Source organism: Dendrobates tinctorius, unplaced genomic scaffold (assembly GCF_039654945.1).
Source record: "Dendrobates tinctorius isolate UK_male_01 unplaced genomic scaffold, ASM3965494v1 ptg000120l, whole genome shotgun sequence".
In the NCBI taxonomy this organism is placed as follows: Eukaryota; Metazoa; Chordata; class Amphibia; order Anura; family Dendrobatidae; genus Dendrobates; species Dendrobates tinctorius.
In genome coordinates this window covers 3,598,811-3,620,871 of record NW_027361788.1, presented here as the reverse complement: position 1 = coordinate 3,620,871, position 22,061 = coordinate 3,598,811, and the positions used below count along the sequence as shown (strand labels likewise).

Here is a 22,061-nt window from a genome sequence, read left to right as displayed (position 1 = left end):
TCCCCAATTGAAATTTTTTATTTTTTTTTTATTTTCCAGTTAAATGCATTAAAGAACAGACTGAGAAAGGTGTCCACAACTACAGGAGACGGGGTGGCACGAGCTTTCCTAAAAGCCCAAGCCTCTTTGTTTGGCAGCTACAGAAGTGCACTCAAAATTGAACCGGTAAGCTAAATATATTTTTTTTATATGGGACAGTCATTCCAACAACGATAGATATACCATATAAGGAGATCTTATTGGTGAAGTCTGCCATTTTGGACCCCCTTTGATTTCCAGAAAAGACGGTTGTTTAGAAGCCCTAAAGGAGTTCTCTGGTGAATACAAATTATCACCTATTCACAGGATAGGTGATCACATAATGATTGGTGGATTGGTGGAAACCCACACCGATCGGCAGACTGGGATACCTTTATCTTTGCTACAGTGGAGCAGCGTGCTCATGATCGACTACCGCTGCAGTCATTCTCTATGAGGCTGTTGAGCACTGTGCTCAACTTTTCCAGCAGAGCCATGGAAAATGAATTGAGCAGTGGTCGGGCATGAGGACTCCTACTCCATTCTAACAGGGATAAAAGTGTCCTATCAGGGGTAACAGTGTCCTGTTCTGCCGACTGGTGGAGGTCCCCAGCAGTCAGACCCCATCAGATAAATAAGTTATCACCTATCGTGTGGATCGGTGAAAACTTCTATTCAACAGTGAATCCCTTTAATACATGATAGCACAGCTCACAGATTTATAAAAACTGGTATAGTCTGCATAGAATATCATGACTGATTTATGGAAAGTTGGTGTTTGTCCAAAATCTGAAGCATTGTCAGTGTCACCTTATGACACATATGGCGGGTGAATTAAGTGTTGAACACATCGCCAATTTTCTCAGTAAATATATTTCTAAAAGTGCTATTGAGATTAAATTCTCACCAGATGTCGGTAAGAACCCATCCAATCCACACAGGCAGAGAAATCATCATAGATCTCCATAAATTAAGTTATGTGCAATAATGAGGAATGACATAGGGAAAATGTATTGAACACATTTACTGAAATGTATTTAGAATACTTTATACACAAGCCTTTGTTGTTGTTGATGCTTCAAGAAGCCTCCTGTATGGAGAAACTAGTCGCAGGCATTGCTCAGGTGTGATTTTGTACGATTCTTGCACGTAAATACTCTTCACATCCTGAATGTCCCATGGTCTCCTTCTATTAACTCTCAGCTTTAGTTCCTTCCATACATTTTCTATTGGATTTAGATCTGGTAATCGGCTCGGTCATTCTAGCAGCTTTATTTTCTTTCACTAAAACCAAGTGAAAGTTTTCCTTGGTTTGCGATCATTGTTTTCTGAAATGTCCATCTTCGTTTCATCTTCATCATCCAAGTATATGGAAGCCGATTTTTATCCAGAATGTATCGGTACATTTGTCCATTCATCCTTCCTTCAATTACATGAAGTTTGCCAGTGACATATGCTAAAAAACAGCTGCACACCATGATGTTCCCACCTCCACTCTTCACTATTGATGTATTGTTGTTATGGTGATATGCAGTGCCTTTTGGCCTACAAACATGGTGTGTATTAGGGCATCCAAAGAGTTCAGTTTTGACCTCATCTGACAAGCCTATATTTTTCCAGTATTTCACAGCCTTATCTTAAAGTGCATCTGTCACCTGTTTTGGCCACTTGAAGATGCGACCACTGCCTTTCAGGGCTTATCTACAACATTCTATAATGCTGTTGATAAACTCCCGGTCCGACCAGCAAGATAAGAAAAATAAGTTTTATTATACTTACCCGGGGGGTAGTGGGGGGTTTTCCTATGCGGTCCGGTCTGATGGATTTCGCAAGTCCGGCGCATCCCATCTTCTTGCGATGCTGCCCTCCTGCTTGCTTCAACGTTCCCGGCATCGCACTTCTGCGCAGACGTACTTCTCTGCCCTGTTGAGGGCAGAGCAAAGTACTGCAGTGCACAGGCGCTGGGAAAGGTCAGAGAGACCCAGCGCCTTCGCACTGCAATACTTTGCTCTGCCCTCAACAGGGAAGAGAATTACACCTGCACAGAAGTGTGATGGGAGGAAGCAAGCAGGAGGGCGGCATCACAGGAAGATGAGAGGCACCGGTCCCGGACCTACGACATCCATTGGATTGTACCGCCCCCCGGTGAGTATAATAAAAGTTATTTTTCTTATCTTTCAGGTTGGACCGGGGGCTTATCTACAGCATAATCGAATGCTGTAGATAAGCACTGAAAGGCAGTGGCCATATCTTATAATGGCCAGAACAGATGACAGGTTCCCATTATTAATGTTGTTGAGCAAACTTTAAATGTGCTTGAACCTGCTTTTTATTCAGCAAATGGAGCCTTGTGTGGTGAGCATACAGGCAATGGAGTTTGAGTGCCTTACTTATTGTTTTCTTTTGAACAATCACACTTGCTGATTTCAGGTCTTTCTGTAGCTCTCCACAGGTGGTCCTTGCCTCCTGGACAACTCTTCTGATAATTCTTTTCACTCCTTTGTCTGAAATATTGCAGGGAGTACCTGGTTGTGGCTGGTTTATGGTGAAATTGTGTTCTTTCCACTTCCAGATTATATCCCCTACAGTGTTCACTTGAACCTTCAGGAGTTTATAAATTTTTCTGTAACCAATGCCATCTGTATGTTTTGGAACAATAAGGTTCTGAAGGTCTTGAGACAGCTTACTGGTTTTACCCATCATGAGATCAGTTGAACCAGCTGATAATATTTTTCACTAAGTGGCAGGATTGCTTTCTAATTACTGAAAGATTTCAGCTGGACCCAAACATGATATCCTCATAGAAATATATGAAGATGACAAGCACTGCTGTGTGAGACACAGCCAGTCTGTTCTTTAGCTGTCCGTTCTTGAACCCATTATGGACGTCTGAATGAGACATGGTTGTGAATGAGACATAACACTTTCAAGTCTTCTGCTCATGAGCAAACTTTAAAGCACTCTCTCCACAAGTTTATGCTATGTAATCTGAGAGTAGTATGATGTAGTGACCACGATACCAGTGATGTGTCACATACTGGTCTGCGTTTTGCGGTTTCAATAAAATCAGTGTTTTATCAGCAGGAAATTATCACTATAGGACTAGGTGTCTCATGCTTCCTAGTCAACTGCTTTGTATAACCCCGCCCCACCACTGACTGGCAGTTTTCTTTGTATACTATACATTTGCAGAAAACTAATGGTAATAGTGTGGGTGAGTATATACACAGCTCAGGATTCTGAACTCTACTATGTCTGCAACAGGGAAAAATGTGATTATATCAAAATGACAGTATGCAGACCAGCAAGTGACACATCGCTGGAATCATGTTCTCTGCCCCAACATTATGCTACATTACATAGCACAGACCTGCTGACAGATTCCCTTTAGCTAAGCTGAAGGCAGGGAATATTTCATGGAAGCCGGGTGCCCAGTTCTCTATTACTTATGGCCATATTCATCAGATATCAATTCATGTTGATTCATAAATATATGTATATGTTTGTATGTATCTATATATGATATATTTCTGGTGTCCACATGCGGCCATAATGTATCATGCATTGAAATTAAGAAAAAAATTAAAACTGTGTATCTTCATATGAGAATTGGAAACGCACCTGGTTAATGTTTATTTTTAGTTTTGAGTTAATAATATGCTCGAGCTCCGGGGCGGCCTGTGTGGGGGGTCTTCATGTGGTGCTCTGATTAGGTATTCATGTGTATGGCTTCTGACAGGTCACTTATCCCTCATTGACCCGCCCCCTAGTTTGCATAATGAATATCTGTACAAACTTAAAAATAAACGAAACCTTCTGCAGGCAGGTGCCGGCCATGGTACCTGCTCTGCAGTATAATTACATATCTACTGTCCCAATAATACATGTTTTTGATGTTATTCAGCTAGAAAAAAAAATCAATTTGAAAATGGTGCCTGCCATGCCTTACTGGAGAAGAAAAAAAATCCTCCTCCAAGATGGCGCTGCCCGCACCTGCGCAGTAGCAGCTCTTGGATCAGCTATATACACTGATAGCTGCTACTGCGCAGGCACAGGCAGCGCCATCTCCAGTAAGATGGCGCCGCCGACTCTTGCGCAGTAGCAACTCTCGGATCAGCTATATACACCGATAGCTTCTACTGCACAGGCTCGGCGGGTGCCATTTTCAAATTGATATTGTTTTTTAGCTGAATAACATCAAGAACATGTAATTTTGGGACATGAAACGTGATTATGCTGCAGAGCAGATGCCACAATATGTACAGACATTCATTATGCAAACTAGGGGGCAGGTCAGTGACAGATCAGTGACCTGTCAGCAGTCTGCATTATGAATTCCTAATCAGAGCACCACATGAAGACCCCCCACAGGCTACCCCGGAGCACAAGCATCTTATTAACTCAAAGCTAAAAATAAAGATTAAACAACAACCACAAGACAGATTTTATCACCAGGTATCATTGTACTCAGTATAACGACACTGACCTGACACTGCCTGTAGGTTACTGAGCACAATCCTGCTGACAGGTTGCCTTTAAATTAAAAGGAGGGAGGGAGAATGCAGCATGTCCCTCTGGTAAGTTTAAAAAAATTATTTTAATACAAACGATGTCCAGGAAAAATGTTAAATTTGACATGTTTATGGCAAAGAAACACCGTAATCATAGTCCTTTTGATATTGCTGTGCCACACCAGCTGGATCTAGCACCCTCCAGTTACAGAGTTCTCAGTTATCTGCATGATTGGTGAGCGTGTTGAGCTCCTTTTTGGCCTAAAATCATTAATACAGTCATATATATATGATATTTATATATAATCCTCCATCCACTAACTGAATGTGAACAAACTACATCCTCCAAAGTGAACTTCATAAAATCCGAAGACGTTTCTCCCTTGCACGCTGGTTTAGGCGTCAGTCATTTTAGCCCGGTAGTAACAAAAGCAAACTTTTTTTTGTAACGTGTCGCTCCTCCGTTGTCTTACTGCTCACCAGCTATATTTCCATGCGCACTTGTTGTAGCAATCCCCACTGTGTGGAGGTGTAAAAAGAGCCACGGTCAGGGAGAGAACATATTGATGTGTTTTGTCAGAGCAAATACATCCAACTCCCGTCTTGTTCCTGGGTCTCTAATCAACGAGCAGAATGCTGAGTAACATCGATTTGGGTCTGCGTTAAAGCAGTAAAGAAAACCATTACCAGCAGAGCGCAGGAGAAGCTGCTATACAGCAGTGCCACACATCATTAGTACGACTGCAGCTAAAGTGTACTGGACAAGCAGCTATAAAGAAAGGGAATGTGTTACAGAAGCAGATCAGAAGAAGTACATGACGAAAATCACAAAAACTGTCTGCAAATACAAAGCTGAGGTCAGATGGGTCCTAGTAAATACATTGCGATAGATAGCAATCATCCAGTGAAATGACCTTCTAATGTACATTGCAAGTACTGAGAAACCATCTGCAAGTGACACTGTAAGCGAGCATGCACCGCCACCTACCAGTGCTAAATAAAGCATGTGTGCTGTGCCAAAACTACAAAAAAATGGGTAATTTTCATGAGTGTCATATCAGAGCTGCTCTGCGGTTTGCATTTCAGCCAACTCCTTTAGTTACTGGGGAGTAAGGGCATACACTCAGATACTTGCACAAGTTAGTGTCTGGGGTATAAGATGGACATAGCTGAAGTAGAACTTGTGCAGAAAAGAGTGACCGAGGTTATTAAAAAATGGGTTGACCTAAATATCAAGATGAAAAATTAAGAGAGCAATCTTAATACAAAATACAGAGATCTAGATTCTTATAATGATCTTTTTTTCACCTAGGCCTGCAAAGGTGTCAGGGGGGCATCCTCTACATCTAGAGAAGAAAAGGATTAATCGTAATTACAGGTGCAGATTCTTTACTGTAAGAGCAGTGAGACTATGGATTCTTTAATGTAAGCGCAGTGAGACTATGGATTCTTTTATGTAAGCGCAGTGAGACTATGGATTCTTTTATGTAAGAGCAGTGAGACTATGGATTCTTTATTGTAAGCACAGTGAGACTATGGATTCTTTTATGTAAGAGCAGTGAGACTGTGGATTCTTTTATGTAAGAGCAGTGAGACTGTGGATTCTTTTATGTAAGAGCAGTTAGACTATGGATTCTTTTATGTAAGAGCTGTGAGACTATGGATTCTTTAATGTAAGCGCAGTGAGACTATGGATTCTTTTATGTAAGAGCAGTGAGACTGTGGATTCTTTACTATAAGAGCTGTGCGATTATGGAACTCTCTGCCACATGATGTTGTAATGGTTGATTCCCTACTAAAATTCAAGAAAGGTCTTTTTGAAAAATATAATGTTACAGGTTATGAGCACTAGATTCTGTGATGGGGCGTTGATCCAATGAACTAGTCTGATTGTCATATGTTTAGTCGGAATTTTTCCCTAATATATAACCATTAGCATCTGCTCCATGAGGTTTTTTTTGCCTTCCTCTGAATTATTAACATGTTGGGCCATAGGTTCTAGTCGATTGACCAAGTCTACCTTCAACCTTAAAAGCGAAGATATTCCAAGTTCGTTCTCACAAACAGCTTGTCTGGCACACTGTTCTCTAATCTTGCACGCACTCCTCATTTTGGGTAGTGCTGTATCTCAAGTGTTATTTTTTTTATTTTACAGCTGTAGCTCATACTATCCCAACAGTTGAAGACACTATTGACGGACGTCTTAGTTCTGATTTTAATACATCTGATCCTTCAATACCTAGCTAAACCTTATTTGACAATATGTATAAATTTCCACATCGCAGATGGGCTTTTATTTATATAAGTCTTCCCATCTCAGTAGACTATACCCTGTTCTGTCACCTGAATGTTCCTCTAGAGCAGTGATCCCCCAACCTGTAGCTCGGGAGCCACATGTGGCTCGCGGTCCCATGAATTGTGGCTCGCGGCTGTCTGCCTGTTGGTGCATTAGCTCCAGGTCTAGCAAACAGGTATGAGGAGCACATCTCAAAATGGTGAATTTTGTGCGTAGCCCTGCACAGAAGAGCAGATCTGGATGCACATTTACTGGTCTTAGGGGTTTAGAGATGTTTTAGGTATGGTACACTGGAGTATGACACTACCTGGTAGAGGAGGTTCTTGAGGCTGAATGCGACAGTGTGTTGGGAGTCCTTGATGGGAGAATACTTTATGGGGGTATTGTGGGAAGAACCCCTGTATCTCAGTGAACTTCTTTGGAGTGATGTCTGTGGAAAAGCTTTGGTTATGATTATACCTGTAATGGGGGCTTTGGTTGACACTACTTTGAGGGGGGTGGGAGCTGGATGTGGCTCGCGACCCTCTCTCAGTGCTGAATGTGGATCGCGACCCTCTCTCTAAGCTCAATGTGGCTCTCAAGGTCAGAAAGGTTGGGGACCACTGCTCTAGAGGTTGGGATTCAGCAGCAGGGCAGTGTAAAAAGGTTGTGGGGTCACTGCTTTCAGGGAGGCTTTCATGGCACACAGGCTGTTTTCTAAATCTTCTAGGTAACTGAGTCTCTTGTTTTGACTGGAGTGTCTTTCTCATTCCAGGAGAGATAGTACGTATGAGCTAAACTAGAACAGCTGCATGAAGAGTAGAGCCAGAAGAAACGCGCGTCGATGAGAAACGTTCATTACTCCTGGTGCCACCCTTCATCTTTCTCCTTTTTTTTTGCTATGTCTTCAGTCAGTAACAAACTTATCGGGTGGTTAGTCTTGTAACAGGCATGAGATTAGGCAACAATCGGTTAAATATTTTATTGTCAGATCTGACATTGATGTACTGTCTAAGAGGAGGTGCTACTGCGTAGCGGTTGCCTAAAAGGTTTAAAAGGGGGGTTTTATTCCTCATGCTAATAGACTATACTTATAGGCGCTTTGATGCTGATTAAAGCCATACCTTGATTGCAGAAATCAGTTTTGTGGTCCTGAGAAATACAGCATTGAAATGTTATACAAATGAGCTGCAAGTGCTTCTGGTTGGGACATGCACTTGCAGCTCTCCTGATCTCCCTATTCTCCTCCTACCACCTGCTTCCTGTATCAGACTGACATCACTCTTGTTTCAGTGACCTGGCACCCCTGACCTGCTTATCTGATACAGCAAGCAATAGGGAGAGAAACAGGAGGGAACTGCAAGTGCAGTGTCCCACTACGAAGCACTTGCAGTTCATTTGTATATGATTTCAATGTTGGATCTCTCAGTAATGACAAAACAGATTGCTACAATCATGGTATTGATTTAATCAGAATGAAATCACCTATGCATACATGCCATTAGCTTTAGAGGTAAAATCCCCCTTTAAACTTAGGCTACCGCTCATAGACAGTAGATCAGTGTGAGATCTGACATTAAAATCCCTGACCCGTTGTTGCCGGATCTCATGCCCGTTACAAGACTAACCACCCGATAAGATTGTTTTTATTGCTACTGACTCTGCAAACAAGGGGCAGAAAACACCCAGAAAAAGTAAACCGTCTCTACCACTGTAGCATCATTTATATTCCTAGAAACAGTTGGTTGGCATCTGCAAGATGTGATTCCAGAACAGCTGCCAAAATGTATTTAGTGTGCAGCTGGTGGGCACAACATGAAGGCAAAGCCTCCAGGCATAGATACGTGCCAAAAGGTTGAAATTTTGCATTGGCTTTGGAACCCAATGTAAAGGTTATAGACAGTAGGTGACACCAGAGCTGAAGGTTTCCTTGTCCTCTACGCCTGTTCAGCTAGACACAAACATTCAGGCCCTAGCTAATTCATAAAATGGCATGAATAAGAACACATTTGGGTATATATTCCCCAGACTGTAGAGGCTTCCCATTTTTTTTTCTATGGTCACCAGTGGTGCCTTACATGACTTGTTTTATTTGATGTGGTGTCCAGAACGAAGGATCGATATTCCTACTTACTATATGAGGCAGAATTCCTGCCTGATTTATTGGAGCAGCAGATTTATTAGTTGGACCCTCACGAGTGCAACTGGGGTGAAAAAACTGTCTAATTTCTAGAGAGTTTTAAAATGTCACCAACAGATCATGCATCTTTAGGCACTTTTTGTACCAACTATTAGGTATCTGACTTGGAGCCAGCAATTTCTACCAAAAATTTTCCAACCAGTCTTTTTTCACACTTGTGCAGTGTAGGCCATACCCCTTTCCCAAAAAGTGATGCCTTTAATTAAGCATAAGGGGAAAAAATAGAGTGGGCCACGGCTAAGTTCCCACATTGGATATTTGATGCATCTTTGATGTTGCGGGGTTTTTTCACATATTAGGTTACTTCTGTTTTTTTTATTGTATTTTTGAGTGTGTTTTCTTTACATGCTTTTTTTTTTACTTTTTTCAGGACTTTTTAGGGATGTCGTGTTTTATACTACTTTGTTTTAAAGGCTTTCTGATTTAGCTGGTATGGATATCACTTTATTGGTAAAGTCAGGTGCAGATTACGGTACATGTAATTTTACTTTATCTTCAGATTTTCTCCATCTCATTCAAGATTATGGAGAAAAACAAATAGAGGAAGCGTGATATAGTGTGAAGCTATTGTACTAAGCAGAAATGCTTGTGTATATAGGTTGATATATGCTCACCAGATATAATGGTGCAAGCTCCAGGACACGCGTGTAGCTGACATACATTTTCTATCACGTCTTTGGCACATTGGAGTTTTTCTCCAATGAAAATGTTACTTTTCCCACAAAAATGTTGCTTTAGCCCCAAAGTTAGCACTTTCACAAGGGTAGCAGGAGAAAATGGACCATACAATTTGTTGGGCAATGTCTCCCGAGGACGCTGATACCCCATATATGGTAGAAAACTACTGTAGGCGCGCATGGCAGGGCTCGGAATGGAAGGAACAACAATTGACTTTTTGAGTGCAAAATTTAATAGAAGAGATAGCGGACGCCATGTCGCATTTGCAGAGCCCCTGATGTGCCTGGATGTTGCTGAGTGAAAATAGCAAAACTGCCATTGTGGTGCCAAATATGTTGCAGTGCCCAGTACATTATGCCCAGCTTGTGCTTCTAGAGACACACACCTGTAAATTAAGCGGGCTCTCATTGTTACAGAAATGCCAAGCATGTGGACACTAAATATGGTTTATGCACACTGGAACTCAGAAGGGAGAGGGCCATTTGGAACCGTAGCTCCAGTAAAATCAGTGTTTTATCGGCAGGAGATTATCACGGCAGGACTAGGTCTCTCATGAAGGCCAGTCCAGCTAATCTGTGTAGCCCCGCCCCCATTACTGATTGGCAGCTTGCTGACAATGTGCAATGTGCACAGGAAGCTGCCAATCAATGGTGTTGTTGGGGTTACACACAGCTCAGCATTTTGACTACGTTCTAGTTTATATGCAACCTTGCCTAACCTCAACAGAGTTGTACTAGGAATACCTCCTCCATAAGAGCCTAATATAGGAGCAAGGTGGAATAGTTGGCTACCGGACTCCTCTTCACCAATGTCCTATAGGGATTAGTATTATTAGCGTACATATGAATGAAGAATAGAGGTTTTCATCGTCCAACGCACTTCTCAAGAAAGCAAATAAATATACAATATATATTTGTGCTCAGAATGTTGTTGTTCTGCTCTATTTCAGTGCTTAAAATACTGCACATTTCAAGAGCAATATTGTATCTTCATCAGGTATTTTTCACTCCTGAAATGTCTCGTATTTTTAAGTACTGAAATAAAGACGAACAATGACATTCTCAGCCTCCATATATATTTATTTGGTCTCCTTGCGATCCAAGCTGACTGAGCAAATAATGTGTAAAATGATTGCAGTTATTGTATCAGCTACGCAACTGATTTTTAAGATTAGGCTCTTTGCTACTTTATATAAATATATTTAACATCATTTTTATATACATTTTAAAATATAAATTTATATATTAATATTTTATATAAATACATTTTAAGGACTTAAATATAGAAGAACCATGTATTCCTTAGCTTCCCTACTTATTTATTAAGTTGCTTCCCTCTGAGTGTGTCATAACAAAATGACCTGTTGTATAAATCAGATTTGTGCAATTAATGTATTTTTTTTTTCTTTTAAAGAGTTTTTTTTTCTTTTTAATATGTAAATATATCATCATTTTTATTAAAAGTAAAAATAAGTAATCTTGCAGTTTTCATACTGGCATCTGGGGCTTTTAAGACTCGTACTCCCTGTATTTCAGAAAACTTGCATGTACATTAAGTAGGAATATACCTAATAAGAGAATAAACGGCGTTCCTTAGAGTAGGTGCACATCTACGGTCCCAAACCTTGTAATGTAAAGATGAACTTGGCACTCATAACAGTACAGTGTTTACAGACGTTCCAATCCGCATGGACCTTCATCAGTGCCTGAGAACAAGCAGTGGACACCGCATTTGTGCAGCTAGCACCGCACTATGCTCGCCAGGATAACCATCACTACGGCTCCTTCCATTTGGACACACTATCCACTTGCAATCATTACAGTGTGCACACTGATGAAGGTCCATGCGGACCAAAACATCTGTAAACACCTGTACTTTTATACCTGCATTAAAGCCTACTCTTTCATATCTACCACTTGAGTGCCAAGTTCATCTTTACATTAGTAGGAATAGACTGACGACAGACCCTATATTTTGCATTAAAGCATCTAATGAGTGGGTACAAATTTCACTGTGAAGAGAGAAGGAGCAGGATGAGCCGTGACATCACGAAGCAGCCCAGTAAGTGACACATCTTTGGAATCAGGTTTTTTTGCCCTTTATTATACTACTGTCAGAATAGATATCAAAAACCTGTTGAAATATTCTCTTTAAGGAAATATTAAGAAGTTTATCCACAAAGAGCTATAGACATAAAAGTGATATTACATAAAAAGTTGGAAATTCAGGCATTTATCTTATTTTTTTTTTTTATTTAAGATAAATGAACAGAACCCATGAACTATGGGATGGTTTTCTATGACTGCTCTAGAGCATTTGTTTCTTTTTATTTTCATATCGAGAAGAAAGTACGTATTGTATTCATGGAAATGGTGTTTTACTGAAGCGCAGCGCATTCAATTCCAATTATTTGTGTGTTTTAAGTTTTTATTAAGCTATATTGCCGGCTGATACCATCTGCTCAGACTGCCATAAACAAGTAAAGTGCGCTGAGGTAGTGACGGAGTTGATCAGAAGTTACTTCATCATTACCTGTTCTCGGAGCAGTGCTCTTTTCTCTGCAATTTTCAGCTAGATTACATCTAATACATGTAAGAAATGGTCTGATTCCAATGAAGTGTTACACACAGCTCTCGCTGAGCCGATGATTGGAGCGACTTAAAGGCAGGTCAGACAGGTGTTATAATGCGTTAAAGCTTAATTATATTCCTTTTTTTTTTATTACTTTAATTACTTATACTAAAAACACAAAATCATAATGTTCCAGAGCTTTTCCACAAACAGATATTACTAAGACTGTGTACGCTTCATGTTCATTGAACATTGACTTTCACTATAAAAAATATATATTTATAGTATCATACTAAAAGGTTCTTTAATTTAATAGATATATTAAGCGGTTGTCCACTATTCAGACAATGTTTCCTCCTGGTAAGATGATAACACCTATAATCACCTCCGGTGTTGTCACCAAGGATCGCATGACATTGTCATGTCACGCAATCCCTGTGGCCAATCAACAGCCGCCTCACTCTCCCTAAATTTGGACAAGTCAAAACATCTGGAGGAAGTGAGAGAGCAACAGCCACTCTCACTTCTTCTAGATATATGTGATTGTCTGAAAGAGTAGAGAGTGAAGCCAGCACTATCCCTAGGAAAGCCAGTGCCAACACCACTGGAATGGCATCGTCACCGGAGATTTGTATAGATGTTATTATTTTACTAGATGAAAACATATTGATTCAGAAGGGGTTGTCTGAGGAGTCTGACAACGCCTTTAAAAAAATACTTGAGATGATATTCAGTTGTTGCAATAGTAGTTAAGTTGCAATTGCGGATCATCACCCCACCACTAACGAGAAAGGGTTCCTGAGTCTCCCATTTGAATACAGTACTGCTTCTCTGGCAGACATAAGCAAGTGTTGTGGCATTTCAAAGAAAAACATAGTTGAAAGTACGTCATTAGACAAGGTGACTGGTCCAAGAATTTAGTCCCCACAGGCCTCTCCCATCTCCCTCAATTGACAAGTTTCTCCTTCTTGGTGTATATATAGGGTTAGACTGGTCAGTTTAGCAGAGTCCTGGATTAGTCACCCTGTTCCCTGCTGTGCGATGAAGTATATATTTGAAATGATGCAATGATTGAGTAAAACATAGATGTTCAGAGTGCAGGAGCCAGTTTTTCAGTGATGTGTGTGTGTGTGTATATACAGTATATAAAATGCAGAAAATACAGTAAAAAAAAAAAGCAAATTGGACATATTTTCACATCAAACCCCCAAAATGGTTCCGACAAAATTGATGGCACCTTTCTAAAATTATGGGTAAACAACTCTGACTTAAGGATGTGATTCTCGTTCACACTCACCTGTGGCAAGTATCTGATGTGGACAATATGAAAAGCACACCTGAAACCAGATAAAAAGGGGAAAAGTTTACTCAATCTTTGCATTGTGTATCTGTGTGTGCCACACTAAGCATGGAGAACAGAAAAAAGAGAAAAGAACTGTCTGAGGACTTGACAACCAAAATTGTTGAAAACTATCAACAACCTCAAGGTTACAAGACCATCTCCAGATATTTTGATGTTCCTTTGTCGATGGTTCGCAGCGTAATCAAGAAGTTCACAACTTATGGCACTGTAGCTAATCTCCCTGGACATGGATGACAGAGAAAAATTGATGAAAGGTTTCAACACAGGATGGTGGATAAGCAGCCCCAATCAAGTTCTAAAGAAATTCAAGCTGTCCTGCAGTATGGCTGGAGACCCAGGAGGACCCCACTGCTGACACAGAAACATAAAAAGCTAAACTGCAGTGTGCCAAAATGTATGCGAGTAAACCAAATTTCTTCTGGGAAAGAGTCTTGTGGACAGAGAAAACCAAAACGGAACTTTCCTATTAAAGCACATCATGCTGCTGTTAACTGAAAACAGAATGAGGCCTACAAAGAAAAGAACACAGTACCTACAGTCAAATATGGTGGAGGTTCTTTGTTGGTTTGTTGTCTCTGCCACTGGGTGCCTTGACTGTGTGAAAGGCATCATGAAATCTGAAGATTACCAAAGGATTTGAGGTCTCAATGAAGTGTCAAGTGTCAGAAAGCTGTGTTTGTGTCTTAGGCTATGGGTCTTTCCACCTGGACAATATCTCCAAAAATACTTCAAGGAATACCCAGAAATGGATGGAAACTAAGTGCTAAAGCGTTCTGAAGTGGCCAGCAATGAGTCCGGATCTAAATCCCATTGAACACCTGTGGAGAGATCTTAAAATAGTTGTTGGGAAAAGGCGCCTTTAAATATGAGAGATCTGGAGTTTGCAAAGGGTGCTAACAATTTTGTGCTGCCCATTTTGGGGGAAATTATATCCAATATGCCTTTTTTTCCCTCATTTTTTGTTTTGTTCCAATACACACAAAGGAAATAAACATGTGTATAACAAAACATGTAATTGCCAGAGTTTTCTGGGAGAGATAATTCATTTTTTGGAATAATTTCAAGGGTGCCAACAGTTTTGACCATGACTGTGTGTGTAAATATAGATAGATATCTATAGCTAGCTAGCTAGATCTATATATAAATAGAAAAGACAGCAGCAAAAACTTGAGCAGATTTTGGGTGCAATGCAGTTGTCCAACGCATAATATAAATGTAAAAAAATCAGGCAGCACTCCAGTTCAAGGAATTCCACGGTCTTTTGTCATGCTGTGAGGTTGAAACGTTGCACCACTTGGTGCTGGATTAAAGCCCACAATTTTTCCTTGAATTGGAGTGCTGCCTGATTTTTTTCCATTTAGATCTATATATAGATATATCTACAGTTGTGCTCAAAAGTTTACATACCTTGGCAGAATTTTTGCATTCCTGGCCTTTTTTCAAAGAATATGAATGATAACACCAAAACTTTTTCTCCACTCATGGTTAGTGTTTGGGTAAAGCCATTTACTGTCAAACTACTATGTTTTCTCTTTTTAACTCATTATGACAACCGAAAACATCCAAAGGACCTTGATCAAAAGTTTACATACCCTGGTGATTTTGGCCTGATAACATACACAGAAGTTGACACAAATGGGTTTGACTGGCTACTACAGGTGACATCCTCACCTGTGACATGTGTGCTTGTAATCTGTGTGTGTGCATAAAAGCTGAGTGAGTTTCCCTTGATCCAGACAGACTCTCGCATCTTTCATCCAGCCACAGACATTTCTGGATTGTGAGACATGGGGGACAGCAAAAGAATTGTCAACGGATCTACGGGAACAGGTAGCTGAACTGCATAAAACAGGAAAGGGATACAGAAAGATATTTAAGGATTTGATAATGCCAGTAAGCAGTGTTCAAACTGTGATTTACAAGTGGAATATCAGGGAATCTGTAAAAACAAAACCACGGTCTGGTAGACCAACAAAAATTTTGTCCACAACTGCCAGGGAAATTATTTGGGATGCAAAGAAAAGCCCACAAATAACATCAGCTGAAATACTGGAAAAGTAGTGGTGTGGTTGTTTCAAGATGCACAATAAGGAGGCACTTGAACAAAACTGGGCTGCATGGTCGATTCGCCAGAAAAAAGCCATTACTGTGTAAATGACACAAAGTATCTCGCTTACAATACAGAAAACAGCACAGAGACAAGCCTCAAAACTTCTGGAACAAGGTAATTTGGAGTGATGAGACCAAAATTGAACTTGGCCACGACCATAAGAGTTACATGATGAAAGGAACACCTTTTCTACTGAAAAGAGACTTGTTCAAAGTTGAAGGAAAGATGAATGCAGCACTGTATCCACAAATACTGGAGGCAAATTTGCAATCATCAGTCCAGAAGCTACGCATGGGACGTACTTAGACGTTCCAGCATGACAGCAATCCAAAACACAAGGCCAAGTCGACCTATCATTGGCTACAGCAGAACAAAGGGAAGGTTCTGGAGTGGCCATCTCAGTCTCCTGATCTCAGTATCATTGAACCACTCTGGGGAGAGCTCAAGCGTGCAGTGACAGCCCAGGAATTTACAGGAACTGGAGGCTTTTTGCCAAGAAGAGAGAGCAGAGTGATCTACTGTATTTCAAGTTTTTATTTTTGTTAATGTTGATGATTATGGCTTACAGCCAAAGAAAACCCAAAAGTCATTATCTCAGAAAATTAGAATAATAAAAACCTCCAAAGGCTTCCTAAGCATTTAAAATGTCCCTTAGTCTGTTTCAATAGGTTCCACAATCCTGGGGAAGACTGCTGACTTGACAGATGTCCAGAAGGCAGTCATAGACACACTCCACAAGGAGGGTAAGCCACAAAAGGTCATTGCTTAAGAAGCCTGCTGTTCACAGAGTGCTGTATACAAGCATAATAATTGAAAGTTGAGTGGTGTCAGGCTGGATCTGACAAGGTAAATGGATAAGTGAACTTTTTTTCCTTTGGCTAGGTGCCAAAGTGGGTTGATTGCCCCCGGTGGCCATTAGAATTATTACACGTGGTGTCGTTCATTCTAAGTTGCCCCAGTGGTGGTGAGCGGTAGTGCACTTTTAGTTTCTTTGGTTTAATGTGCACTTAATTACAAATCAGGTGTTAGGCTCTATAAAAGGGAGCCAGGTGGGTTCAATCACTGTTGGTGATATTGTGTGTTCATTTGGCAAGTAAGCCTGGGGGAGGAAGGAGCTGAACATGAGTCCTGCGCAGCCCAGCCAGAGGGGACGAGTGGCAGCTAGGTGGTCTGCAAGAAGGGCTGGCATGACGTGGTGGAGTCACAGTTTATGGTGTCGGCAGGAAGTGCTTGCATGGCTTGGTGGAGTGACGACTATGGAGAGAGTTGCACTCAGCATGCGGGACTTGGTTGCTGATAGCTGAACTCAAGCATGCTTGACTTTTTAAGCAGGAGCTGAACTCATCTTTGGGACTCTGTTACTGGACAGCTGCAACTGGTGGTGGACTCTGCTCCAAGGCTGCACTATGGTGAAGGATCCAGTTATGGGGATGCACACAGGTGGTGGGCTCTGTTGCTAGGAGCGTACGCAACAGAGCAAAGCTAAGTGGTGTTTCCCCTGTTTTGTCATCTTTCCTCATGTGTGTTTAAGTGCAGTGGTGGGATTAGTTTCCGCACCAACCAATTCCCTAGTGAGGGTTTAGGTCAGGGCGAGCTAGGGTTTTTAGGTTCCTGTTCCGCGCCCGCTGCGGAACCGGCATAGGGAACGTTAGGAGTGCAGGGACACTGGCTCAGGGGAGCTCAGGAGGTCTCCACTTCCCTATTCCCTATCGCAGGGCCCACCATTGTTAATGTTTCCCAGGTTTCCCTTATTGTTTAATTTCGCCTTACTGGAGGCGGGGTTTCCAGACTTGTATATACGTGTAATGTCTAAATTCGCCAGTTGGAGGCGGTGTATCCAGTTGCACGTGTTTATTATTTAAATTCGCCCCACTGGATGCGGTGTATCCAGGGTCACGTGTGTCATATGGGTTCGCCTTGCGGTACTCGCTGCGTCCAGATACACGTGACCGTGACAAGTGGAAGGAAAAAGTGTGGTAGAAAAAGGTGCGCAAGCAAACCGGGATGTCATGATCTCAGTGCGGGTTTGACTCGCACATGTGGGGTTAATGTCTGAAACCAGTGCTGATGACTGGCACTTCTGGGGTTAAAGGTTATGATCCCAGTGCAGGCTTACCTGCACACCTGGGGCTCATTATGGTGGCTTCTCCCTGGTTCTGGGAAGGCTTCTTATGGCCTCAGGAATCTCCTATCCCCGTCAGTTATACTTTTGCCTTCGGCAGAGTGTTTGACCCCTGAGTGTGATTGTGCTGTGTTCTTGTTTGCCTGATAACTTTGTGTACGACTCGGTCTGTTCTCTGGATACTGCTGTTTGGATTCTGCTTGGGACCTTCTATGTCTGTTTGGCTTTGACCACTGCCTGTCCCCGACTATCCGTTCTGTCTCATCCCTGGCACTTTACTGTTATCTCGGTGTATGACCCGGTTTGTCTGACTTTGAGTATTCCTGTATAGTATTTTGCCTATCTCTAGCAGCAGGACGCTAAGCCCCGCCTCCTTGCAGTCACATGACCGTAGGTCCTTCACTGCTCACTGACTTCAGCTGCTCCAGGTCCTGTTTGCCTGTACTATCTGGCCGTGACTGACCCCGGGCCCCTCTGCAGTGTGGGTGAGTCCTTGCTCAGCGGTGACTGCACGCTGACCCTAACAGGACCGTGACACGGGATAACCGCAGCCTTGAAGAGATTGTTAAGAAAAGGCCATTCAAAAATTTGGGAGAGATTCACAAGGAGTGGACTGCTGCTGGAGTCATTGCTTTAAGTGCCACCATACACAGATGTATCCAGGACTTGGGCTACAAGTGTCTCATTCCTTGTGTCAACCCACTAATGACCAATAGACAACGCCAGAAGCTTCTTACCTGGGCCAAGGAGAAAAAGAACTGGACTGTTGCTCAGTGGTCTAAGATGTTGTTTTCAGATGAAAGTAAATTTTGCATTTCTTGTGGAAATCAAGGTCTCAGAGTCTGGAGGAAGAATGGAGAGGCCACAATCCAAGCTGCTTGAAGTCTAGTGTGAAGCTTCCACAATCAGTGATGGTTTGGGGAGCCATGTCATCCACTGGTGTAGGTCCACTGTGTTTTATCAAGACCAAAGTCAGTGCAGCCGTCTACCTTGAAATTTTAGAGCACTTCCTGCTTGCCTCTACCGACAAGCTTTTTGGAGATGGAAATGTCATTCTCCACCAAGACTTGGCACCTGTCCACACTGCCAAAAGTACCAATAACTGGTTTAAAAATAACAGTATCACTGTGCTTGATTGGCCAGAAAACTCGCCTAATCTTCACCCCTGCCTAAAGAATCTATGGGGTATGGCCAAGAGGAAGATGAGAGACACCAGTCCGAACAATGCAGAGAAGCTGAAGGCTGCTATGAAAGCAACCTGGGCTTCCATAATGCCTCAGCAGTGTCACAGGCTGATCGCCTCCATGCCACGCTGCATTGATGCTGTAATTAATGCAAAAGGAGCCCCGACCAAGTATTGAGTGTATTTACTGAACATGCATTTCAGTAGGCCAACATTTCAGATTTTACAATCTTTTTTCAAGCTGGTGTTATAAAATATTCTAATTTACTGAGATAATGATTTTGGGTTTTCATTGGCTGTAAGCCATAATCATCAACATTAACAGAAATAAACGCGTGAAATAAATCACTCTGTCTGTAATGACTCTATATAATATGTGAGTTTCACTTTTTGTATTGAAGAACTGAAAAAGTGAGCTTTTTGATGATATTCTAATTTTGTGAGAAGCACCTGTATATATCTATCCATGTGTATGTGTATATATAGATAGATAGATAGATAGATAGATAGATATAAATGTATATGGTGAATCAAGTGCATTGTGCCAACTACTTTAGGGCCCACCAGAGGATTCGCTTATCCTCCCTTGGGCCAGTCTGAACCTCTGTATTTGTATATATCTGTACAGGAAAGATATATATCTTTGTACCGTGTTAGCCAGTAGATAGAGAAATATTTAGAATTGAGTGTCCTCAGTGTTTGATACCTTTTAAAGGGAATCTGTCACCCTTTTTTTTTTCCAGCTGCCGGCATTGACATCAGGGGCGTATCTACAGCATTCTGTAATGCTGTAGATAAGCCCCCGATGTAACCTGAAAGATAAGAAATACACGTTAGATTATACTCACCGGAGGGGGCAGTCCAGTCCGATGGGTGTCGCGGTTGGGCGCCTCCCATCTTCATATGATGCCGTCCTCCTCTTTCCTTCCTGTAGTGGCTCCGACGCAGGCGCACTGCTCTGCCCTGTTGAGGGCAGAGCAGAGTCCTGCAGTGCGTAGGCGGCGCGAGAGGTCTGGCGCCTGTGCACTGCAGTATTCTGCTCTGCCCTCAACAGGGCAGAGCAGTGCGCCTGCGCCGGAGCCACTACAGGAAGGGAAGAAGAAGATGTCATTGTATGAAGATGGGAGGCGCCGGACCGCTACACCCATCAGACCGGACTGCCCCCTCCGGTGAGTATAATCTAACGTGTTTTTCTTCTCTTTTAGGTTACATCGGGGGCTTATCTACAGCATTACAGAATGCTATACATAAGCCCCTGATGTCAATGCCGGCAGCTGATAGTCCAAAAAAGGGTGACAGATTCCCTTTAATGGCTAACTTACCATCTTTTCAGCTAGCCATTAAAAGATATCAAGCACTGAGGACTTGCAATTACAAATAGTTTTCTATATATCTGTATGCATCAACATTATCCATGTCCAGCTGGTAGAAAGTGGGTATTACAGAATCATATAGTAAATCCTCTTTTGTGCCCTCTTTAAGGCTTCATTTGGTTTGGGTGGCATATAATCTGATCTGAACTAAGCCGGTTCGGTTACACTCCTTAATAGGATCAGATAAGAGGATATCTATGCTGTGTTTTGTATTAAAGGAAATGTTGACTTTAGCAGTATTTCCCCTTGATGTCCCAGCATAAAAGGTGTTAGAACTCTTCAGTTTACAAGTACAATTTATAGGTAAATCTTACTGTTTACAGATATGGATAACGTGTCATAGATGAAATGTTTATATCTGTCGCAAGCAAAATGAATGAATGTTAATTGTTTTGCTTCGGCCATGGTATTATCATTAAAAGAAACAAAGAAAGGCACCAGTGCATTCTAGATATAATTATCAGGCCTATGTTCATGCTTTTTCCAAGAATGCCACCTAGTGGCTAGCAAATAAATGTTCACTTTTGCAGTTCTGGTGAAACTTCAGTCTGAGCAATCGATGATACAAGGTAAGTTGGTAAAGATTTACTAATTATCTAAATATTCAAACAATTGTCAGAATTTCACGTTAGACTTCAGTGTGTCCAATTGACATTTATACCAATTTATCTGAAATGCAAAAAAAGTCACCTAAGAATGGAGTCTCGCAGGCAGTGCTCCAAAGTAAGCAAATAAGCTCCCTCGCAGAACCATCTCGCATCTCTCAAATATTACCTAAAATCCAAAAGTTGCCGAGCTTTTGTGAACCTAAGTTAAAATGTTTGTTGTATGCATTATTTTCGCCCATAGTTTAAAAGACTTATTTTTTTCCGTTTTCACACACCAATGGCAGGTGTTCACAGTCAACTAAATTTCCAAATTGGTATTTGAAAATGACGCATCTCGGTATCCATTCAACTGCTTGTGTTTAAGTGGCTATCCTGTCTGTCTACAAGAGAATTCACGCTTATGCACATATAATAATCTTGCACTTCTTACATAGAACCCTCATACACAGTCTACTGTTGACCAAATGCACCAATATCGACAGGTTCAGCCAACTGTGTAAGGGGGACCTCAACAAATAATTATAATTGTTGAGGGAGTTAAGGATCTAGTTATGACTGCCAATCTTTTTGTTCTCTAAGGCTGGTTATTATACACATTAGATGGCTTACACATTGGCCGATCATTAGGCTGTCCGCCATCTCAGATGAACCTTCCATACATAGGCGCGCTCAATCACCCAAACTACTGTGTTCTTTTCGAAAAAGCAGCCAATTTGCACATCGGCTAGCTGCTTATCTCTGGGTGAAAAATGTGATTGGCAGTCCGAAATTGGACATACCTGATCAACATCTCTCCCAACCATCAGTTGGCCGTTTCCCCCATGCACATTAGACTGTATTCTGAGCCAATAGATGTCTGCAGATTCGGCTGACATCAGTCTAATATGTATAGGAGGACAGCAGAGATAAGCTGCCACCAGAGCTGTCTCATGGAGAACACTTGCTGACTGCATGGGGAAGCTTGGTGAGATGGCTGCCGGCCGAACGATCTGTTGATCCGTCATTTGACTGACAGCTATCTAAAGTGTATGGGAGGCTTATGCAAAATA

At 41.7% G+C, this 22,061-nt stretch overlaps 1 protein-coding gene across 4 annotated transcripts in view; it reads left to right on the top strand.

The window, feature by feature from the left end:
* DENND1A (DENN domain containing 1A) overlaps positions 1 to 22,061 on the top strand; it is a 973,091-nt gene that overhangs the window by 667,963 nt on the left and 283,067 nt on the right. For all 4 annotated transcript variants that reach the window (XM_073590695.1, XM_073590694.1, XM_073590697.1 and 1 more), the window contains exon 13: positions 40 to 165. In XM_073590695.1, coding sequence (XP_073446796.1) covers positions 40 to 165 — 126 coding nt within the window. The remainder of the gene's footprint in view (positions 1 to 39; positions 166 to 22,061) is intronic.